The 21,169-nt window shown below is 34.9% G+C and overlaps 1 protein-coding gene and 1 long non-coding RNA gene across 8 annotated transcripts in view; one reads left to right on the top strand and one right to left on the bottom strand.

Moving 5' to 3' along the window:
- LOC143255690 (uncharacterized) overlaps window positions 1-21,169 on the bottom strand; it is a 67,561-nt gene that overhangs the window by 4,616 nt on the left and 41,776 nt on the right. Inside the window, exon 3 of one of the 4 annotated variants that reach the window (XM_076511751.1) lies at window positions 5,937-6,102. In XM_076511751.1, the coding sequence (XP_076367866.1) occupies window positions 5,937-6,048 (112 nt within the window). In that variant the 5' untranslated portion in view covers window positions 6,049-6,102. Of the gene's footprint in view, window positions 1-2,780; window positions 4,602-5,936; window positions 10,187-21,169 lie in introns of those variants that run through there. The other 3 variants (XM_076511748.1, XM_076511749.1, XM_076511750.1) reach the window with 3 other exon arrangements.
- The window catches only part of LOC143255691 (uncharacterized), a 68,372-nt gene continuing 58,821 nt past the window's right edge, over window positions 11,619-21,169 (top strand). Inside the window, exon 1 of one of the 4 annotated variants that reach the window (XR_013030793.1) lies at window positions 11,619-12,382. This is a non-coding gene — a long non-coding RNA (uncharacterized LOC143255691). The other 3 variants (XR_013030791.1, XR_013030790.1, XR_013030792.1) reach the window with 3 other exon arrangements.

The raw sequence follows: 21,169 nt of genomic DNA, 5'->3' as shown, positions 1-21,169 counted from the left end.
ACATTCTGAAACAAAACAAAACAAAAACCGTTAGACTGAAAAAAAACCTTAGCACAACGTCAGATGTTTAATCATTTCTATCGTTAGATGAGCTCGTGTCGCCATTATTTCTCGCGACAGATCAGTTCGTAACATGATGGCTGTGACGTCATATATATAATCGCCCACGAGATACGCGCTGTGTCCGGGGTCAGGAATGGTCAGTGCTTAATCAGTGGTAGGCGCAAGACAAAACAGACCAATTATTTAACATCGTATTCGATGTAAAAAGTATCAATACTCAATATCGTCCCACCTTTTTACCTGAACATAAAACATTTCGTTAATTTTCTAAAAATGCACCTGTGGATAGCAATTCCAATGCTAAAAAGAAGAAAAACTTCCGCTAGAAATAATAATGAAAGTAAAAGATGTCCTGTTGTTCATTATGTGAACGGGTCAGGTATGGCCAGGCGGTTATAGCGCTCGATTCGTAATCTGAAAGTCGCGAGTTCGAATCCCCGTCACACCAAACATGCTCACACTTTCAGCCGTGGAAGCATTGTAATTTTATGATGAATCTTAATATTCGTTGGTAAAATAGTGACCCACGAGTTGGTGGTGGGTAGTGATGACTAACTGCCTTCCCTCTAGTCTTACACTGCTAAATTAGGTTCGGCTAGCGCAGATATTCCTCACGTATCTTTGCGCGAATTTCAAAACAAACGAACAAATATTACCTGTACGAGTTCTTCACACAAATAATAAGAATATTATTTAGCCTGCTTTAAAAATTGCATCCGAACATGTATCAATTCACATAGGAAGCTTAACCTTTCTTTAATGCCACTGGATTCAATAGATGTTGCTACAATCATAAATACTAGATGTCAAAGATACTGTACTTTAAGAAATGGAAAATAAAATGTGTATTTAAAAAATAATTCTGAAAATTACTGCTATCAAGAATTTAATGTTAATGATGACAATTTCAGCCTTGTCCAGGTGGTTAATTCCCAGGCTGTAAGTAGATGTGTGTGTATATATATATATATTTGCACTGCATATATCTTCAAGTTAGTTTCACATAAATCATGACGATAGAAATCAACCAGATATATCACTAAATAAATATTTACTACAAGTAAACAAATATATCCTGCACAAGAAACCCTCGAATAAAATCATTAAGAAAATATATTTGATACCCTTCACTTTAAATGAATATTATTACATCAAAATAATTAATGAAGATTTATACATATTTAGCATGTAAATGTAGGCTAAACTCAGAATCAAAGAAACAAATTGACTCAAAATGTACGAAGTTCACTAAGTCCACAAATGAAAGTACTTGCAGTGGCTGTAAAATATCTTACGATTTCACCACATACAACATCTTGAAACCATAACATCAGTGCTCGATAAAAACAAACTGCTTTTTGTAGATAGAAGCATAACTAAAATTGAAAAACACACACCACAGAAATTATGTACTATAACTGACAAATGGTAGGCTACATTTTGGTATAGAAGGAAAATAAACTAATTATTGTTAGTATTGTTCTTACTTATGTTATGGATCTCAAAACTAAAGAACTTCAAACAACAAAGTATAAACATATATTCTTCAAATGTTTTAGAGGTTCTCAAGTTAAAAATCACAAAAGGTACATTGTAGCCTAAAACTAAATGTCATTTTAATGATGTAATGTTCTCAACATACATCATTCTTAAACTTTTATCAGTTAAATAAATATTTTATCATCTAGCATAACTACTTAAAAGTCTTAGGCCTAACTCTTACAAACTACGATACGGACAACCGTCCACGTCACGTCCAGAGTATAGTTTCGTCAGTTATTAACTTTAAAGGTTTTAAAAGTGCAGACATTTAGTCAGGAAAACTAGAAAATTATTTTAAAAAACAACAAAAACGTAATTTTCACGCAAGTCTGTAAATGTTTTGTAAATAACTTAAATACATGTCATACTGTGAATAATTTATTTCCGGTTGGTTAATTATTGGACTCATTTTAGTCATTGACGAATGTTGATGTGTGTAAGTTGATACCAAAATACTAATTAATACACTGACTCGCACTTTCAGGTAAAAAAAATCATTTTTATAATGTTATTGTTAGGACATCGTTTACCTTGTTTAATTCACATGTAAACTAGGATCAAACGTGTGATAAAGTGATTTTTACCAATAGCAGTTTATCCCTCATAAACTATTATTTTAATAGGAGTTTCCAACATTTGTTTCTAGGAGCAGAGACAGATAAACTAAAAAATAAATCCACCCCTACCCAACGAAATCCGGTAATCACTATATAATAACCATTAGGTTTAACCTGTATCAGGTTTCTACTTCTAACTTTCATTCTTCAACTTTTCACTCTTACTTGAACGTAATACTTGCGTTTCATTATTTTTTAAAATGTGCTTATAGTGTTTACCTAAAGTAACCTAAACCCGAAAACAAACACAAGTTACCAATTTCCGATGCAAGAAATATTTGGACTAAATTCATTATTTGTTGTATTTATTTTAATAGACTTGAATTATTTAGCTTGATGTTTTGATACCGATTTTAAAGACAAGCCTACAACAAAACACTACATAAACTCAGTGACATCTGTAAGGGATACAAACCTATGTTTTAAACAACGAAAAAGGTGTGTTTGATAATTAATAACTCCAGTTTTTGACGCATTTTGGGTGTTAGAAAAAAACAAAAGGAACAGCAGACAAGAACGACAAACAACCTGTTGTTTATATATCATTCAGAAACTTACCACTGTGCGGGCGTCGGTATTGCCAGAATCGACTTGGCCAAATGCGAACTGAAGGCGAAGCCGGGGGCGGCATGGAGTACCTACAAGGGCATGGCGGATGGCGGTCCCAACTGCAAGAAGCCCGAAAGCGAGGAGGGCTGTCTTGGGACAGGGCTGTGCTACGTCGTGCGTACGGCATATGGCAAGAAACGGAGAGATTTGTATCCTATAGCCCAAGCCAACACTACTGTTAGAATGTAAACAAAGAAACAAGTCTCCTTTGCTAGGGTATCATGGTGATAGAAGAACCAACCAATCTGCTGGCCAGCTTGTGGAGACTAATTGCTCACAGTACTCGACGGTGCTTACTGCAGTTCAAAACAGCGTGATATACTGGACTGGCGAGATCTCGTGGGCGCTTTCAACACAACAACTTAACAACAGGCAATAATTTTCGTATAGACCAAGAAGTCGACCCTAACAAATCACAACAGAAATGTATCATTATGATATGTTGACAATTAAGGACTCCAGTCTCAGTTAACGATGAGCGATATTCTAGTTTTATCAAAGGAGCATTCCCGTTTCTCAACACACATTTGCTATTCCTATACATTACATCAAATATCAAAAGTGGTGCTTGAATAACAAATGTTATACCTTCGCATCTGTTGACTTAGCTGCACGCCAAAAGTAACCCAATCTATCAAACAAAGGCAAAAAGAAAATACTCCAAATTTTAAGTTCAATATGGAAAATAAAATAAAAAATAAACAAAAACAGTTGTTGTCAAACAAGATTTAATCAATTTTTATTTGGCCTGAAAAATTTAGTAGATGTATACTCAAAATAATAGTTACATGTGTACATGAATTTAAAATCGATTACGTTATAAAACTGGCCTAAATTGATGTTAATTAGTTTAATATACTGCTTTTCTGTCTTTAGACCCATACCTAATTAGTTTTACTGGTAATGAAACTATCAATCTAGCCCATTTCACACCTTAAACGTTTCATCTCGATGTGCTTTGGATATCAGAAAGGCACAAGCTGCATCATTTCACGAGAGATTTCTAACTGTTGCCAACACCTAATATCAGCAAGTTTACAAGCTTTAGTTCGCCATCAAAGAGCAAATACAATTAGAAATCTACCAGAATTATCCTTATATACTTTAGTAACAGTACCGTAAGATAACACGAAGAACAGGCTACTATTTAAATACACACGACAATGTTAGAAGCAATCTCAAAATATATTTTAACTATAGTCCAATTAAAGTTTTTCATGGATTTTAAAACTTAATATTTGAAACACTTCAACAGCCTAAAAAGAGGCACACGCAGAACTTAAATATACATTGTATCTTCCAAACTCCCAGAATCACACTTATTTCCTGGGGCCTAATTCCTTACTTGGTTCTAAACTTTATAAGCACTAGACTCTAGATTTTGCTGAGAACTACAACATAATGTTTTGTATTTTCGAGATCTGTGTTTTTAAGGCTTGGTTTTTGACCTTCTTCATATATGAAAAATAATATATAAATGTTGTGTGGTCATAAAAAATAATAAATTTAAGGGAAGGTTTCAATCAGACAGCACACTTGTTACTTTTTATTGTTGTGTCCCAACGTTCTACAAAAAAAAATATACAAACTCTGTACTAACGCATCAGTATGTTCAAATGTTTAAATTACACATGCCATAACATCTGTTAAGATATGTTGTCATATCAGATGTCATAGGGAAAAACACCATACCATTTTGTATATCGTCATTTTTTATTTTTTCATATTCTTTACTATGCCCTCTATGCATTTCAGGTAACAAAAGACAAGCACGTAAAAAATAAATAGATAGATAAATACCACACATGTATTTAAACTTCAACATTTTAGGATATTATTTACTTTAGACGACAAGATCCTTAGAATGAATTATCCAAATAAAGCCATCAAATTCCTAACTTCGTACTTAAGAGATGTTGATACTTTCTCTTGAATCTGTACACTGCTATGCATCAAAACAAAATCCTAAAAATATGTCCAGTGAAATGAATGCTTTCAACTGCTTGTCACTGATTAAATTATTTTCGTGCTGTCTTCTAGCTTTAACACATGGTTGTTATAATTATTAACTCATGTTTTTGTTATTTTTTTATAACACTTGCCAAGCGCTGACAACCAATAACACTAAAAAATGAGCTCTCTTCTCTTTCTTTACGTTTTTAACCTCTAGTCAAAATCTCGTTTTCATAAGAAGTAAGACTTTCCGTTGTGCTCTGAAAATACGAACTCTAAAAAAGTGTGGAGTGTAGCAGGTTACGCTGAAAACTATGATTGGAGAACTTTTAATTTTATCCCCTGCAATATATCGAGCATCCCTATAAATAGAATAAACTCGTCCTGGCGCACTCGTACTCTCGATCACCAGATATTCTGGAGTGTACAAATGAAATCTAGCGTTATAAAATGCCCATGATAAAACCAAATGAATTAGTACAATCTCCTAGAATTTAAGTTATACCTTATATTGTTTTTCTGAAGAGAAAGAATTCGAGCCATCTGCAAACGAGAGTATATAGTTTGACGTCTATCTGCGTTACGCCTAACTGCCCGTTTACGTCAACCACACGTCACTGAGACTAAAAGTCGTGACGGAAAGAAGTATCATGGTGAAGCCAGCATCCAGATAGAAGAGGGCATGTCTTTAGATTCCGTGCCTTACCAGCTGCGATTATGTATTATATTTTTGAATAAGAACACCTGAATTCAGGTCATCACTTCATACTTTCTAAGTAAAACTTGTTCAGACAACTGTTTAAATCAGGTTACTAAGGATCTAGGATATCATAGCTTCTATTATTTAAACATTAAAATTGAAATTTTAGGTTATAAACAGTACACACAGTGATGAAATAACATTTTAAGTTAAATAAAGGTGTACGTGAATTTGTAGATATCAGTAGGTAAAACTGACTGGTAATTATAGAAAGTATATACCAGATCTACGAATCTGCACACAAATTTTAGACAAGTGTTAATCGAACAAAATAAACGTCTCTTGATGATTTACGTATTGAACTAACGTTTCAACACTGTAATAATATTAAACACATTTGTGTAAAGTACCGTTTAAAATGTACGTAAAATATTTCTATCAAATATGCTTACCTGTAATGGGTACTGGGTCTGAAAGGATGTCCTCAGATGGGAAAAAAGAGTTCAGAAAACCGTTCCCAGTTGATACCGGTGTGTTGAGGCTGTCGTCGGCACTTTCCGGCATTGCAGCCGTGGTTGAACCAGGAGTTTCCCGGGAAGAATCATCAGGTTTTTCGTGCTGGGGCGAGAGTTGATCATCATCAGATGTGATTAATGGACTAAGCATATCGAAACTAACGCGATAATTCTGTTGATTAATCAAGGCGACCTGAGAAAGCGTGTCTAACCCGTCCATAATCATGCTAACGGCTTTTTGTATGTCTTCGAAGCTTTCGCGAAGACTCAGAAAGATAGATACTGATGTAGCGGTACTCGGCGAAAGCAAGTTTAAGAAATGAACGTCCGTGACACAGTTTATGTAGATCTATTACAATAAGATACAGTCGACACTACGTCGTTATCGCTTACATTACTTGGAGAAGAATCGTTTGACATTTGAGTCCTTGTTGTCTCGTAAAGTCTAGCTAGATGAATGAACCCTTCCTCTTATACTCTTATCGTTCATGAATGGAGTCTGTCATGTAGCTAGTTCCATATTTGGCAACCGGAACTTAATTTCGACCAATGAGAAGCGCGCCAATGATTTTTGTAACAGTGCCGTGACGTCAAAATGACATGCAGGCTGAGAGATAGCTGAGCTTGTTTTTTGTTCTTGCGTGATGTACGCGTTTGCTTGAGAGACGCGCGCAGCTAGAGGCCGACTATCTCTCGACAACTGGTTTCCGACGTAACAGGGCGGAGTTGGCGAATCTGTGGTCACTAAAGGTTTATTGGCTATCATCAATACCTACCCAACAAGGTTTAGTTTTGAAAAGCTATGTAAGACCCTAGAGAACCCCTAAAATATGAAGAAAAAAGACATTATTAAAATTCTATGAGATCTACATCTATCAACCGAAGACGGAGTTTATACCCATATTAGGTAAACGAATATATCCGAAGTTTTCCGATTATTAGACGTCAAACTGACGTCAAAAACGAAGTTCGTAAGAATGCTGTTGAAGTAGATGCTACCGAATGTACTTCGGTCGCTGTCGTCAACAGTTCAGTTCCGGAGACTGATTTCGAGAACAAGTTGGTGTTGCTAGGCAACAGTCGAAGGCCAAGCCACGAAGAATTTTTAAAACACGTACCCATACACAAACAAAAGTGACAAATCCAATTACTGAGTGAGATTGACTTACTATTTTCGCATGATGAAGTAAAAAAGATAATACTTATTTTAAGAGATGAAAACCTGTTTTTAAAGTCCAGGATATTTGATATGAAAATCGATAAACTTGTCACAAATAACTATCATTAATTGTAGAAATCTCAAATATCCTTTAAATCTATGGCCGATTTTATGATCGTGTAAAAGATAACATCTTTGAGGTTGTTTTCGCGTGGATTATGACGTACTGACGTATCTTAAGAGAGTGGATTGAACATAAATAATGAACCCCCTATTGTTTGTCAAGTAACATTCCCTCTTCTACTTTTCATCATTTGCCCTTTTGTTTGCTATTTACAAAATATGCCTTTTTGTTTGACATTTAACTCTTATGAGCTATTTTCTCAGAACTCGTACATGATCAATACCGCAAAGTAATCATTTGTGATAAACACAATGAAATATTAAATAATGGTAGACTGACAAAATTACCAAGAGAAATGTTAATTGATAGAAACGTTCTAGGTAAAGGCGTATGTTTTGGAATCTTTGTTTAGAAAAACAGGAAGAAGGTATGAGTTAATACTACTTCCTTCCTCTCAACACCTTAACAGAACCCTTCTTTTATGTAAGAACTAAAATTGTACAAAATGAACTTCATATTACTATTTAGTTTCATAGACATATTCAGTATCAAGTCACTTGTGGTATTCATCTACACAAATACTGCGGCGTTTTCTACAGAAGTAGAGGTTTCTACGTTTAAGAACTCATTTTTTAACCTGCGTTAAAAGACGTGTCCAAGAGATATAGGAACTGCAGCACATCACGAGTATATAGGAATCAGAGTACGTAAGGAATACGCCAACTTCAATCTTTATTTTCTCGGGTTTAACACTAATTATAAGTGTTTTACTTAGATGAGCCCGCTTGTTACTGATAAAATTTCCTTCTCTGGTATTGCAAACTAGAAAAATCTTAATATCTGTGCTGCATTTTCTCAAAAGTTGCTGTACAAGTTTAAGTTACTCTGTGTTGTATATCTTAATTTTGTATCCCTTTAAAAGAAGCTTAGAAGTGTGAATAGAAACATGTGAAAGAAAAATAATTATAAATTCACAACGTTCGATAGTATTATTCGTTTTAGAATCTTCGTGTAAAGCAGTGTCTTATTTGCTCACTATTAACATGTCTTTCCTCTAGTAATGACCCATGTTTAACGCCCTGAATCTAACATGAGATCCTAATAAATTTTCCTATTTCACTTTAGGAGCTTCGTTTTGCCAGCATAGGAGAAAAATAGCAGATTCGCTATGATTCACGAATTACATTCGACTATCATTAAAAGAAAGTAAGAAACAAACGTTAAGGAACATTATGCTACTATGTCGACGACATAGGCTTAGTCAAAAAGTTATTTCTTTTTTAAGTCAATCATTCGGTCGAAAGTAGACGCTAATGACAAAGCCGATATCTTCAGTTTATGAATTAAAACCATTGTGGCTGGTCTGAATCAACCTTGGGATATATACGTATATAAATACGTCTTCAAGGTAAATACATTCTAAAAAATACATAATTCTTATTACAACATCACTCCTTCCAAGACAATAGGCCCTATCATTTTGCGTGCTGGAATGTAGATATGAAAATTGGTAGTTCGTATCCCGTTTCTTCAAAACACAAATCACGATCCTTATTTTAGGACAAATGGAGCGTTACAAGAATGACAGTTAGATAAGTTAATTTTGTAGTATGAAAGATTTGTTAATTGTGCTATATTGAAGAATAAAACGACATACATATTGTCATACGAGCCTTGAGGACTGCAGTGGAAATTCCTCGAAGGAAGTTATTATTATGATACTGATACAGCAGCTTATAAAACGATTTAATGCCAGTCGATGCTAATGTTTTCAGACTAAGACATTTTGTCTTCGTAGAAATGGTAAGTAACTACATTAAAAACATTTTTCGTAAGCTTAAGGCCCGCCATGGTAAAGTGTTTAAAGCGATCGACCCGTAATCCGAGAGTCGCGGGTTCGAATCCCCGTCACACTAAATGTGCTCGTCCCTTCAGCCGTGGGTGCGTTATAACGTTACGGTCAATACCAGTATTCGTTAGTAGAAGAGTAGCCCAAGAGTTGGCGGTGAATGGTGATAACTAATTGCCTTCCCTCTAGCCTTACGCTGCTAAATTAGGGACAGCTACCGCAGATGGTTTTGCGCGAAATTCAAAACAAAAAAACAGTAAGCTTAAAATTGTTTAAGCACACACACACACACATATATATATATACATATATATGATGATTTAGTAAGTGATTTAGATAACTTAAAAAATAAGACGATATGAGCTTTATAACCTTCGGAAATTATTACACACTTTACTTGAAAAACCATTTTACCTTTTTTACGTAATAATAGTGTCAAAATAGCAGTTTAGAAGACGTTTTAACGATATCTTGTGTGTCAGTAATGATAAGACATTTGTTACTATTTTCTTGGTGGTCATAGGGATGGTCATAAAAATACGCTGAAAATTATTTATTTTTTTATATTACGTATAATAATGTCGAAAGTATAGTTACAATATGATACGAAGACAGCTCTTAATCAGTAAAGATAAGACAGTTGTATGATATTTGTACAACTTCTGAAGTGTCATAAAAAGCACAAGAGAAATATTATTTTCGATGCATAACAATATTTATATCATCACCTTGTAATAGAGCAAAACGATCTAACCATGGTTGTTGTAGGGGCTCTAACGGATATTGATGAAAAGATAAATAAAAGCAAGTCACAGTTACTCTCGATTTTTTCTCTTTGTTACAGCAACTTCAAAAAAAGTTTATTAATGAATATATATAAAGAAATGTAATATATGAATACAGTTAAAACAAATATTTCTCCGGATTTACAACGCTAAAATCAGGGGTTCGATTCCCCTCGGTGAGCTGAGCAGATAGCTCTTTGTGGCTTTGCTATACGAAACACACACACACACACACATAGAACAAATATTACTGTTATTGTTTCTAGCATTTCGAGGAATGATAGCGATCAGGATGCAATATGTAACCTTTTAATGTTTATAATAATAATAATTAATTAATTTAAATTAAAGGTTAACAAAAATAAAAACGGTGTTGTTCTTGTATTTAGAATTTCCTCGCAATATTACACAAGGATTTATTTATTTATTTCATAATTTTAGCTCAAAGCACCAAAAAGAGCCGTCTTTAATTTTGATCTAACAGATTAGACTCATTAGAGGGAAAGAAGATAACCTACAGCACCAACTCCAAACTCTTTGGCCACTCTTGTCTTCGTGAGATTTAACTGTCACTCTTGTAACGCACCCACGACCCCAAATGTGAAAAGCTCATTTGAGACAACGGCAGGCGAACAGTGAGCTTTCGGTTTCACAGTCCGCACATGTTAACCACTAGGCCACGCTTGACTCTGAAAAAAACAAAACAAGAAACTTCCGCTTAGGGTAAAAAGAGTGATAAAACCTTTTTACGCTACACGCTATAATGAACTATAAATCTAATGATAACTTATTATTGTAGTCAGAGCCACTTGTACAATGAAATCAACGTGACCTTTCAGTAATAGAATGCATGCAACATTTTCAACGTTCGCTGTGGCAGAGTTGGAAGTTGTATTCCAACATGGGTTCTGTTCGAACTCCCGTTAATCTCTTATGTTTAAATATGATGTTGGTATTTGTAATAAGAAGTAATAAATAATACAGAGACATGCCAACCGCAAAGAAAAACATCCACGTGCATGTTGAATGAGCGAAGTAATAGTAATACAAAGACTAAAATATATACATTTACACAGGTTCATTTTAACTTCTCAATAGGCTTCCGGCAGTTCAGGTGTAAGTTTGTAGGCTTATAACACTAAACAGAGGTATATCATTGTGTAGCAAAAATCTAAGTAACGATATTTTGTTACTGATCCTTTAAGTGATGGTGTAAACAAACACAGAAAGTCTTGACTTAATGCCTTACACTCAACTTTTTCCCATAACTTTAACGTATAAAAACTTCTTTTTATTGCAAGAGAATTTTCGTCCGACGTGAATCCTTCCTTAAGACGTTTTGTTTGTCGCTTTTTAACACACATATCTCTATCTGTCTACTCATAGGCTCGTGCTTGATTTACATTTAAAGATGACATCATCACACTGTTTGGCCCATCTCTCGAGCACTTTCCCACTGACATGTTGCTTGCTACGGTGGTTTTTAAACTCGAATCGTTTTTCTTATCTAGGCCTACGTCGTAAACTAATTTTGAATGTTATAGCATATTTCAGCTGGTAACTCACTGTGAAAGCACAATGATATATAATCTGGAAGTCATATTTACCATGGTTTCAGATTTATATGGAAAGAACTTAAAACCAAACGTTAAATCGCGAAAAAAAAAGCTATTTTATGAAACACCAACAAGCAGTGTGAATCATACGACTATTTATAGAGATGGCGTCTCAGTGACGTCACTGTTTACGGGTCATATTGTGACCGGAAGAACAGCATGGAAATCGTTCTTGATGAAAAGCACATCTTGCATGATTATCTTTCCCGTGATACAAAAAATAAAAAAACAACAAAAAACATCAAGTGTTCTTAAAGAGGGCTTTGCAGTTAAGATGCAAGTGTTTAAAACACATGCATAAGGTAAAAATATGATTACTTACTCACACTAACTGTCTGCACGAACTCACGTGGGTAGCTTCAACTCAACGTCATTTTCTTAGAAGCGCATAGCGTGTTGTTTTCAACTGTTGCTATAGTGGAAGGGTTATCAACTAACAGCATAGTAATACTAGTAGAAATACTTTCCTCTCGAAGACAAGACAAACTGAAAGTAACCTTGGCGTCTGACATGTTCTCTTTTCTCCTATCAGTTTTTAATTTTAGGTCCTTCCTTATTGATAGATTTAAGTATCCCAACTTTCGAAGCCTTTTTTTTTTAAATCCTGAACTTAATTTTTGAAGCCACTTTTATAAATCCCAGTAGATTTTCTCTACAAGTACATACCATGATTTGTTCTTTTCTTTTACGAGATTTTAGTGCGTGGTTTCGTAAAAACTAAGTGCATTAGTTATCTGCCATGCCATTCCTTTGGATTGTTTTCTAACGGATCAGAATAAGTGCGTGGGAGAACTGCGAGGGAGGAGAAACACGGGGGAACGATGCCACAAGTTACGTGCTATTACAAGAGGTAAGGTTTAACCTAGTCCGAGATACCTACTGACTAAACTATGATACTGCGATGAGAACTATCTATGTATTGGATTTTACATACACACACATATATATATATATATATCATTTATTATCGAAAGAGAAACGTTTTATTCGAACAACATGTACCTGCTTCTGATACAACTCAATAAAATCCGGTAAGTGATTTTTTTTCAGACGAATTATTAAGAGATAGATTTCTTTTCTATATGTTTTGCATATTCATGTATTCTAATCTATGCCTTTTAATGAACAAATGTTTAGTATATTTTAAAGATTTTTTTATATGTTGTGTTATTGCTACATAAAATTAAGGTATCTTGGCCACTCACATAAATGTTCAGATATATTCAGACAGTTGCTAATTCAGATTACATGCGTAAGAACGATATTAGTTTATATTACTAGAGTAATAATATATTGAACTGTTTCTTATATATCACTATGTCATCACGTTTTTCTACCATACTAGCATTTTGGTGATCTTACTAAAATTGAAAGTTACAACTTTGTCCCAAAAAATATTGAACCAAATTTTATCGATACCTTTACTAATTATTCTTTAAATTAAATATTAATGATTAGAATAGCTTTGCATCATTCATAGCTCATAGGCAGAGCTAATAATAATAATAATGAGGACTCCTACCCTAACTTAACTCTTTTAGTATTCTTTAGTCACTTTGCTGTCCATTTACTTTCATACACCTTTCTTGAATTTCAATTCATTTCCTTCCACTCTATAACCTATTTATTTGTTTTCTTACCCTCTTAACTTAGAGCCAAACATTTTGTTTTGTATACCTTGGCTTACCAAGTATCACAAACAACCTGTTAACTCTTTAAAACTTATGAAAATGGTTTAATGGTTAAGACGGGAGTTATCTGGTCGAGACGTACTCGCTGGCTAGCTCAACTGATGAAATGCAGCCTCCTGGCACTAAAATGAGTCAAGATCCCCCAGCAAACGTCTTAGCTCGTTATTTTCGTAATAGCAGACTGATTACACTCTATCTTAAATAATGCCCCTAGTTTTTAACTTATAGTAAAAAATGTATTTTTGTTTTGTCTTTTCTGAACATTTTCATATCTGCATGGCCAGGTGGTTAGGGCGCTTGGCTCACAATCTGAGAGTCGCGGATTCGAATCGCCCTTTCAGCGATGTGATGTGAATAAAAAGCATAATTGTGAACTTTGATTGCTTAAATAAAAATTATAGTTCACTATCTTTGTCTAATTTTTATCAAAAGAGTCGCTGTTTAAGTAATTGTATCCCAGCCAAGCGGATGAGTCATGGCTTTAACCGAAAGGCCTCGTTGGTGTTGAATATAACAGATATGGTGTGGTCAACATATTGCCACATTATTCATTATTTTCTTAACTTCTTACAATATACTATCCTAACCCATCACTTACTAGTCGGGTTAATAACATTTAACAATGCTTTTGTGTGTTTTTCTTATAGCAAAGCCACAAAGAGCTATCTGCTCAGCCCACCGAGGGGAATCGAACCCCTGATTTTAGCGTTGTAAATCCGGAGACATACCGCTGTACTAGCGGGGGGCGACAACAATATGAAGTAAACTTTCGAAATTGAAGTAATACGTACCAAAGCTGTCGTTTGTAAATTATATCAACATCTTTTTGTAGCGGATACTTGCGAATCTAATTTAATAGACCGAGTCAATAGTTTTAACATCTGTAATTTGTCATATCTAAGTCAATAGGTTTAATGGCCCGGCATGGCCAGGTGTGTTAAGGCGTTCGACTCGTAATATGAGGGTCGCGAATTCGAATCCCCCCCGCACCAAACATGCTCGCCCTTTTAGCCGTTGGGGCATTGTAACGTGACGGTCAATCCCACTATTCGTTGGTAAAAGAGTAGCCTGAGAGTTGGCCGTGAGTGGAGACGACAAGCTGCCTTCCCTCTAGATCTTACACTGCTACATTAGGGACGGCTATCGCAGATAGCCCTCGAGTAGCTTTGCAAGAAATTAAAGAAAAAGCAAACCAACAAACAATAGTTTTAACATCTCTAATCTGTCATATCTAAATTGAGTTATTGGCTTTAACATCTCTAATTTGTCATATTCAAGTCTAGTCACCAGTGTAAACATTTTGACGCTGTCACGTCTAATTGTATTAAAATTCTCAATCTGCCATATCTAATTCGAGTCACTAGTTTTAACATTTATGATCTGTCATATCCAAGTCAAGTCACAAGTATCAACATTTCAAAACTGTAATTTTCTCAAAAGAGAGCCGGAGGCCGCATGGAGGAGACGATTGTTTTAACTATTCGCACCATTGTAAAGTAGTGTGTTGTCTGTCAGTCAATGAGTAGACATTAAATTACGTCACATATGGAACATAACATTTCAATTTGTATTATAGTGACGTTACTAAAACATGTGCATGCCAAGAATCAAAAGAAGAATTATGCACTCTGTAGGCTACAACACATATGAACGTAAAAAGTAAAAAATATTCACTATTTTAATTTTGGTTTGATTTACTCTTTAAACAGAACACTTTCGGGGACCCTTTGGAAGTATATCTAGTATCTAGCCCCAAGTTTTGAAGTCGAGACTCTGACAGATTTTTTCCCATCCTACATTTTTGAAATCGAGTTTCAAAATGTTCCAAACACTTTTCTAAGTATAATATTTAAGACAAGTCACTAATTTTGAAACAATTTTACATTATGTCACATTTAACCTCGCCTCAATTTAACAGAAATTATCCCAAACTATAATAAGCGAAGTAAAACATTTAACACAGACGTTGGCCCGGCATGGCCAGGTGGTTTAGGCACTCGACTCGTTATCCGAGGATCGTGGGTTCGAATCCCCGTCGCACCAAAAATGCTCGCCTTCTGAGCCCTAGAAGCGTTATAATATAACAGTCTATCCCACTATTCGTTGGTAAAGAGTAGCCAAAATTTGGCGGTGGGTGGAGACGACTAGCTACCTTCTCTCTAGGTCTTACACTACTATGTTAGGGACGGCTAGTGCAGAAAGAACTCGTGTAGCTTTTCAAGAAATTCAAAACAAACCTGTCCAGAGAACTTAAATTGACGTAATAACTTAAATTTAAACAAACAAGTACAGACGTTATGGACTTATTTCTTAATTGAGTTTACCAAGTTTAACAGAAATTTTAACGAGTTATTTTTAGCTCGAGATTTTTGAGGTAACAGAAATTGTTACATTAATCTCCCACTGTTGTTTCTGCTACGAATTACTCTAACAGACACTTTTCACCAATGAGTACATAATGTTCATATTCTCATTTCAAATAATTTGAAAAATATTTTCTTCATTATCAAGTGAATTTTTGTTGCGGGTAAAATACTGTTTTGCTTTTCAGGCAAAGGTTTTTATGTAAGAGAAAAGTTTTCTATGCTCGCAAGTCTCTATATGACCGATTGACATTTTTGAAATACATGCAAGAAGAAAATGTACAAGCTTTATGAATTTGTCTGTTTTCCCTCATGCCTGAAATCGTGCTTTCTTAATGTTTGTTGCTATTTGAAATCAGATTTATACTTCGACGTACAGACTAATTTAATAAATATACGCTTTTATTCTCGTTCGGTTGTTATTCGACTCCACAGTTAAACAGCCACCTATTGGTCTACGTCATGTGATGTTCTAAAGCTTGCAAAAGTAAATTGGGGGCTTCTTGAGAGAATCTAATCTTTCTCTCTTTTTTTTTTTTTACGGAGTCTTGACGTCATAGACGTTGTTAATCGACAATATAATTTAAGAGTTTATTTTCGTACTTGGTCTGTTTGTACGTATTTATTTCAAAATACCAAATATATTTTATATCCTCTGAAAGCAACCTATTTTTTTCTCGTTTTATTATTATAACATGTATTTACGACGTTCAACATGTGCAGATCGAGTAGAATATTATGCTCTTACCTAATCTTCAAATAATGATTTCAGTAACCAGTGTTATAATTGACTTAAAACACATATAAATGTGTAAAAAATCTATTTAAAATTAAAAGAAATACAACGTTAAAATCATTACACAACAAATAGTTATTGAAGACACGTACTTGCCCTAAAAATTATTAAATATGTTTCAGTCTCCTGGATATGGTGTCATAGGACAACGATACAAATGTAGAATATTATTAGGGCAATTCCTTGGTTTTAATAATTAATTATTGTGTATTGATTTTAAGGTTGTATTTCTTTCAATTGTAAATATACCAGTGTCGTTTGTTTGTTTTTGAATTTCGCACAAAGCTATTCGAGGACTATCTGTGCTAGCCGTCCCTAATTTAGCAGTGTAAGACTAGAGGGAAGGCAGCTAGTCATCACCACCCACCGCCAACTCTTGGGCTACTCTTATACCAACGAATAGTGGGATTGACCGTCACATTATAACGCCCCCATGGCTGAAAGGGCGAACATGTTTGGCGCGACGTGGATGCGAACCCGCAACCCTCAGATTACGAGTCGCACGCCTTGACACGCTTGGCCATGCCGGGCCCCACTAGTGTCGTACTCACGTTTTATATGCTTTACTAACACATTCGTACACCATGTACGTTAGTACAAAAATCTACTATCGCAGTTTGACAGTTTTAATGAAAGATTTTAATTCTATCACGCAATTTTTAAAACATGCACGTAGGCGTGGGGGCGGCAGTTCAGTCAAACCCATATTCTTATGATGAAAAACAAAATGCTTATGAAGATTTTATAAACAGCTATGCAATTGCTTAGCTATACTTCTTGCAAAATATATTCCAAATCTAAACTTAGCACCTATTTCTAACAAGTTCTCTGGGAAGCATGACACCAGAGTCCTGTAGCATCAGCATGCTAATTATGCTTAGCACAATATTTATTGTCTTTTGATCTGACAAATTTGACCCCTTCCCCTTCAAACATTCTGCGTACAGGTACTAAATCTCTGGCTTCTACTTCACTAGTTTATATTTTATCACTTTATCTACACCAAAAATCATTAACTTAGGTACATCATAGTCAGAACGAACATTCTTAGCACCTGTTGAATTCTTAATTTTTAACCATTCGTTAATATACGTATGATACTGTTCTTCAGTTAATTGATGAAATGCTTTGTTGTCTTCAATCACATTTAATACGTTTTCTTTATCGTGAAACGGTAAAGGTTTCAAAGCTTAGTTTCGGAAACTACTTAAAAGCTCACTTTCTGAAACTTATGTTTCGTTCATGAAGATTCAAAATACAAGTTCAATAACCTTCCTATCAAGTATAAAATCCAGTGAGCTAGAAATATTAAATTTGTGGTTTGTCATCTGAATCAAAACTAATTTAGCAACCAAATAATGTATTTCCCGACAATGATGTTCTTCGCTTTAACAGAAGAAGTAAGTAAAATTAAATACGTATTATGCACCGAATATCTTTAGTGTATTGTTCTATTCACATCAGTTGTGTAGCAAATTAGCATTTAATTAGAACGGGTAAATAAACAGACTTTTTGATGTAATATAATAACTAATATAGCAGAAATTTTATGTAATATCGAATGAAGTGCGAAGTAATTTTCTTTAACGAAATACAATATGTAAAAAATTACTAGGGCCCGGCATGGGCTAGCGCGTAAGGCGTGCGACTCGTAATCCGCGGGTTCGCGCCCACGTCGCGCTAAACATGCTCGCCCTCCCAGCCGTGGGGGCGTTATAATGCGACGGTCAATCCCACTTTTCGTTGGTAAAAGAGTAGCCCAAGGGTTGGCGGTTGGTGGTGATGACTAGCTGCCTTCCTTCTCGTCTTACACTGCTAAATTAGGGACGGCTAGCACAGATAGTCCTCGAGTAGCTTTGTGCGAAATTCCAAAACAAACAAAATTACTTTTGTAATAAAAACATCGATTAAAATATGTAAGTTTTTGTTTTAGTTTCTCGTTACCTAATTAACTGTAGAAATGATAATTAACAATAAAGTGAGTAAATAGAAAGTTACATTTCAAACGAACGAATACTTGTATTTTGAATGTAAAACCATTGAAAGAGTATAGTTTAATATAATTTTATCAATAGGAACACAATACTTTCAGAGAATCACCTGGTGGTTGTAAACAGATCACTGAGACAGCTAAATTAAATTTTTATACGATATAAAGTTTATGAGGTGAACTGAACAGTTTTTACGACAGGAAAATTCTTTAGACTTTCATTGCTTACAGTCTTGAAATGGACGGCATTTCAATCAAACGTATTCTTCATGTTCGGCCCGGCATGGCCTAGCGCGTAGGGCGTGCGACTCGTAATTCGAGGGTCGCGGGTTCGCGCCCGCGTCGCGCTAAGCATGCTCGCCCTCCCAGCCGTGGGGGCGTTATAATGTGACGGTCAATCCCACTATTCGTTGGTAAAAGAGTAGCCCAAGAGTTGGCGGTGGGTGGTGATGACTAGCTGCCTTCCATCTAGTCTTACACTGCTAAATTAGGGACGGCTAGCACAGATAGCCCTCGAGTAGCTTTGTGCGAAATTCCAAAACAAACAAACAAACAAATCTTCAGGTTCTGGTCGACTGAAATGTAATCTGACTCTAAACTCCAAGAAGAGAAAGCTCACAGACTTTTCCATTCTATATTGTTTAAAGTCCTACATGAATAATAAAAAATATGTACAGTTTATTACAGAAAAAAATTACGAAATTGAAATATCAAAGTTTTGACTGAAGAAGTATGTACACCTTCAAAGCTTATAATAAATCATTTTTACATGCTGTTTGTTTGTTTTGAATTTCGCGTACAGCAACACAAGGACCGTCTACGCTAGCCGTCAATAATTTTCTAGTGTAACACTAGAGGAAAGGCAGCTGAACATATATATATATATATTTAAATTTCACCTTCAGAAGACATAATTTTGAAGAAGGCAGCTACTCACAAACTTACTTGGTTCAGTTTGTTTGTTTGTTTTGAAGTACGCGCTACTGAACCTAATTTAACAGTGTGAGACTAGAGCGAAGGCAGTTAGTCATTACCAATCACCCCCAACTCTTGGGCTACTCTTTTACCAACGAATAGTGGGATTGACCGATACACTATAACTCCCCCACAGCTGAAAGGGCTAACATGTTTAGTGTGACGGGGATTCGAAACCACAAACCTCAGATTACGAGTCAAACGCAATAACCACCTGGCGGCCGTTTAAGAAGCGAGGTTTAATAATGTTTGATATTTTTAGAAACAGTTATTTATTAAGCGTTTTTAGCGCAAACCCACACAGTGGTATATCTCCGTTCTGTCAACCGTGGGGGAATCGAATTTTAGAGTTGTAAGTCCGTAATCTTACCTCTGACCCACAAAGGGACAAGTTAATTGAAAATTAGGCTTAGAGATTTTACACTTCTATACCTTCCACAAGCTTTATATATTTTTAAAACCATTCATGTAATTCTGTTATAAATATTTTTCATAAAATCACGTGCGACAAAGATCAATGAAAATGTATTCCGGCAAATTTTATCCGTAATTTTTTTCACTTGTATATATGTTTACTCATAGCCAAGCCACACGTTGCTATTTTCTGTCTCCTCCAAGATAAATCGAACCTGTGATTTTAGCTTTGTAAATCCAAAGGCTTCCACTGTTTCACCAGGACTATTTTTCACTTAACAATACTGGAAAATTAATAAATTATGTTCTACAACTGAGGGTGTAGATCTTAATATAGACAACATTTTTATTCGTGCGTTACAATATTTGAAAAAAAAAGTTTCTCGTATTCCTTTTACAAGTGAATAATTAAGAGTGCAATATTGAATTGGTGTTCTAAAGATCGCTATTAACTGAGAAATAACTGAAAAATAAGCTTTAGATACAGTATATTACAAAAGCGGTTTATATACATATTTTCATAAAGGGCATCCGAAGTTTTTTCCTCATTCAGTATGAAAAACAAACTGACAATCTTACCCTTGTCCATATGTCGAGCTATTATCACCAACAGCGCATACATCATTTATAAATTATTATATCTGGTAATGTAATAATGTATAAAATACATAGCAAAAATGAATATCTTTAAACCGGTTTACTATTATTTGATTTTTAATCAGAGAATAGTAAAGACATAAATTTATGAGTTAGGCCTGCGTGATTCACCACGTTTTATGTGTTGACGATCGAACACTGCTACGACAACTTCTTGTATTCATTTGTAATCGAGACATTACTGGTCTATAACAAGAGGTGGGGAATCAGTGGAATGGTTAAATCTTCTATCAAGACGCTGTTGTAATTAACACAGCCTGACGGTCTCCGTCCAAAGTAAAAATGGGAGATTGTAGTTAACAAACTGCTTTGGGAGCCACGATATTCCTTTACTACTACAACATGCAAATAATTATGCTTTTGAAGAACTAAACAATGATGTGTAAGGATATTTGGTAATTAGGCGGCAGTACTAATTGTTCTTATGTGTATTATCATGAATAAATTAATATTAAACTGAATTAAAATATTTTTTTGAGTTATACCTCGCGCTTGTGCGCGTGCTTGTTATGAATTAAGCTAAAAATGCCTTTGATACTCGCTATTTACTGATTATAATGACTAAAACATTCAAGTATAGGAATGTAATGGATTTGAATATTAGAAAAACTTAGTTATAACCGTTCGCTTAAGACTTTCAGTTGTAACAAAAGTTAAGAGAATATGCGTCCGTTCAAGTTAGTGACTTGACCTAAAAAAGATCAGGTTGGAAACTGGAATAGTGCAAAGGTGAACATTCTTAGATCTGCAA

This window comes from Tachypleus tridentatus, chromosome 7 (assembly GCF_004210375.1).
Source record: "Tachypleus tridentatus isolate NWPU-2018 chromosome 7, ASM421037v1, whole genome shotgun sequence".
NCBI classification, from domain to species: Eukaryota; Metazoa; Arthropoda; class Merostomata; order Xiphosura; family Limulidae; genus Tachypleus; species Tachypleus tridentatus.
Note: the sequence above shows the minus strand (reverse complement) of the source record. Positions and strands in the feature narration are given on the sequence as shown.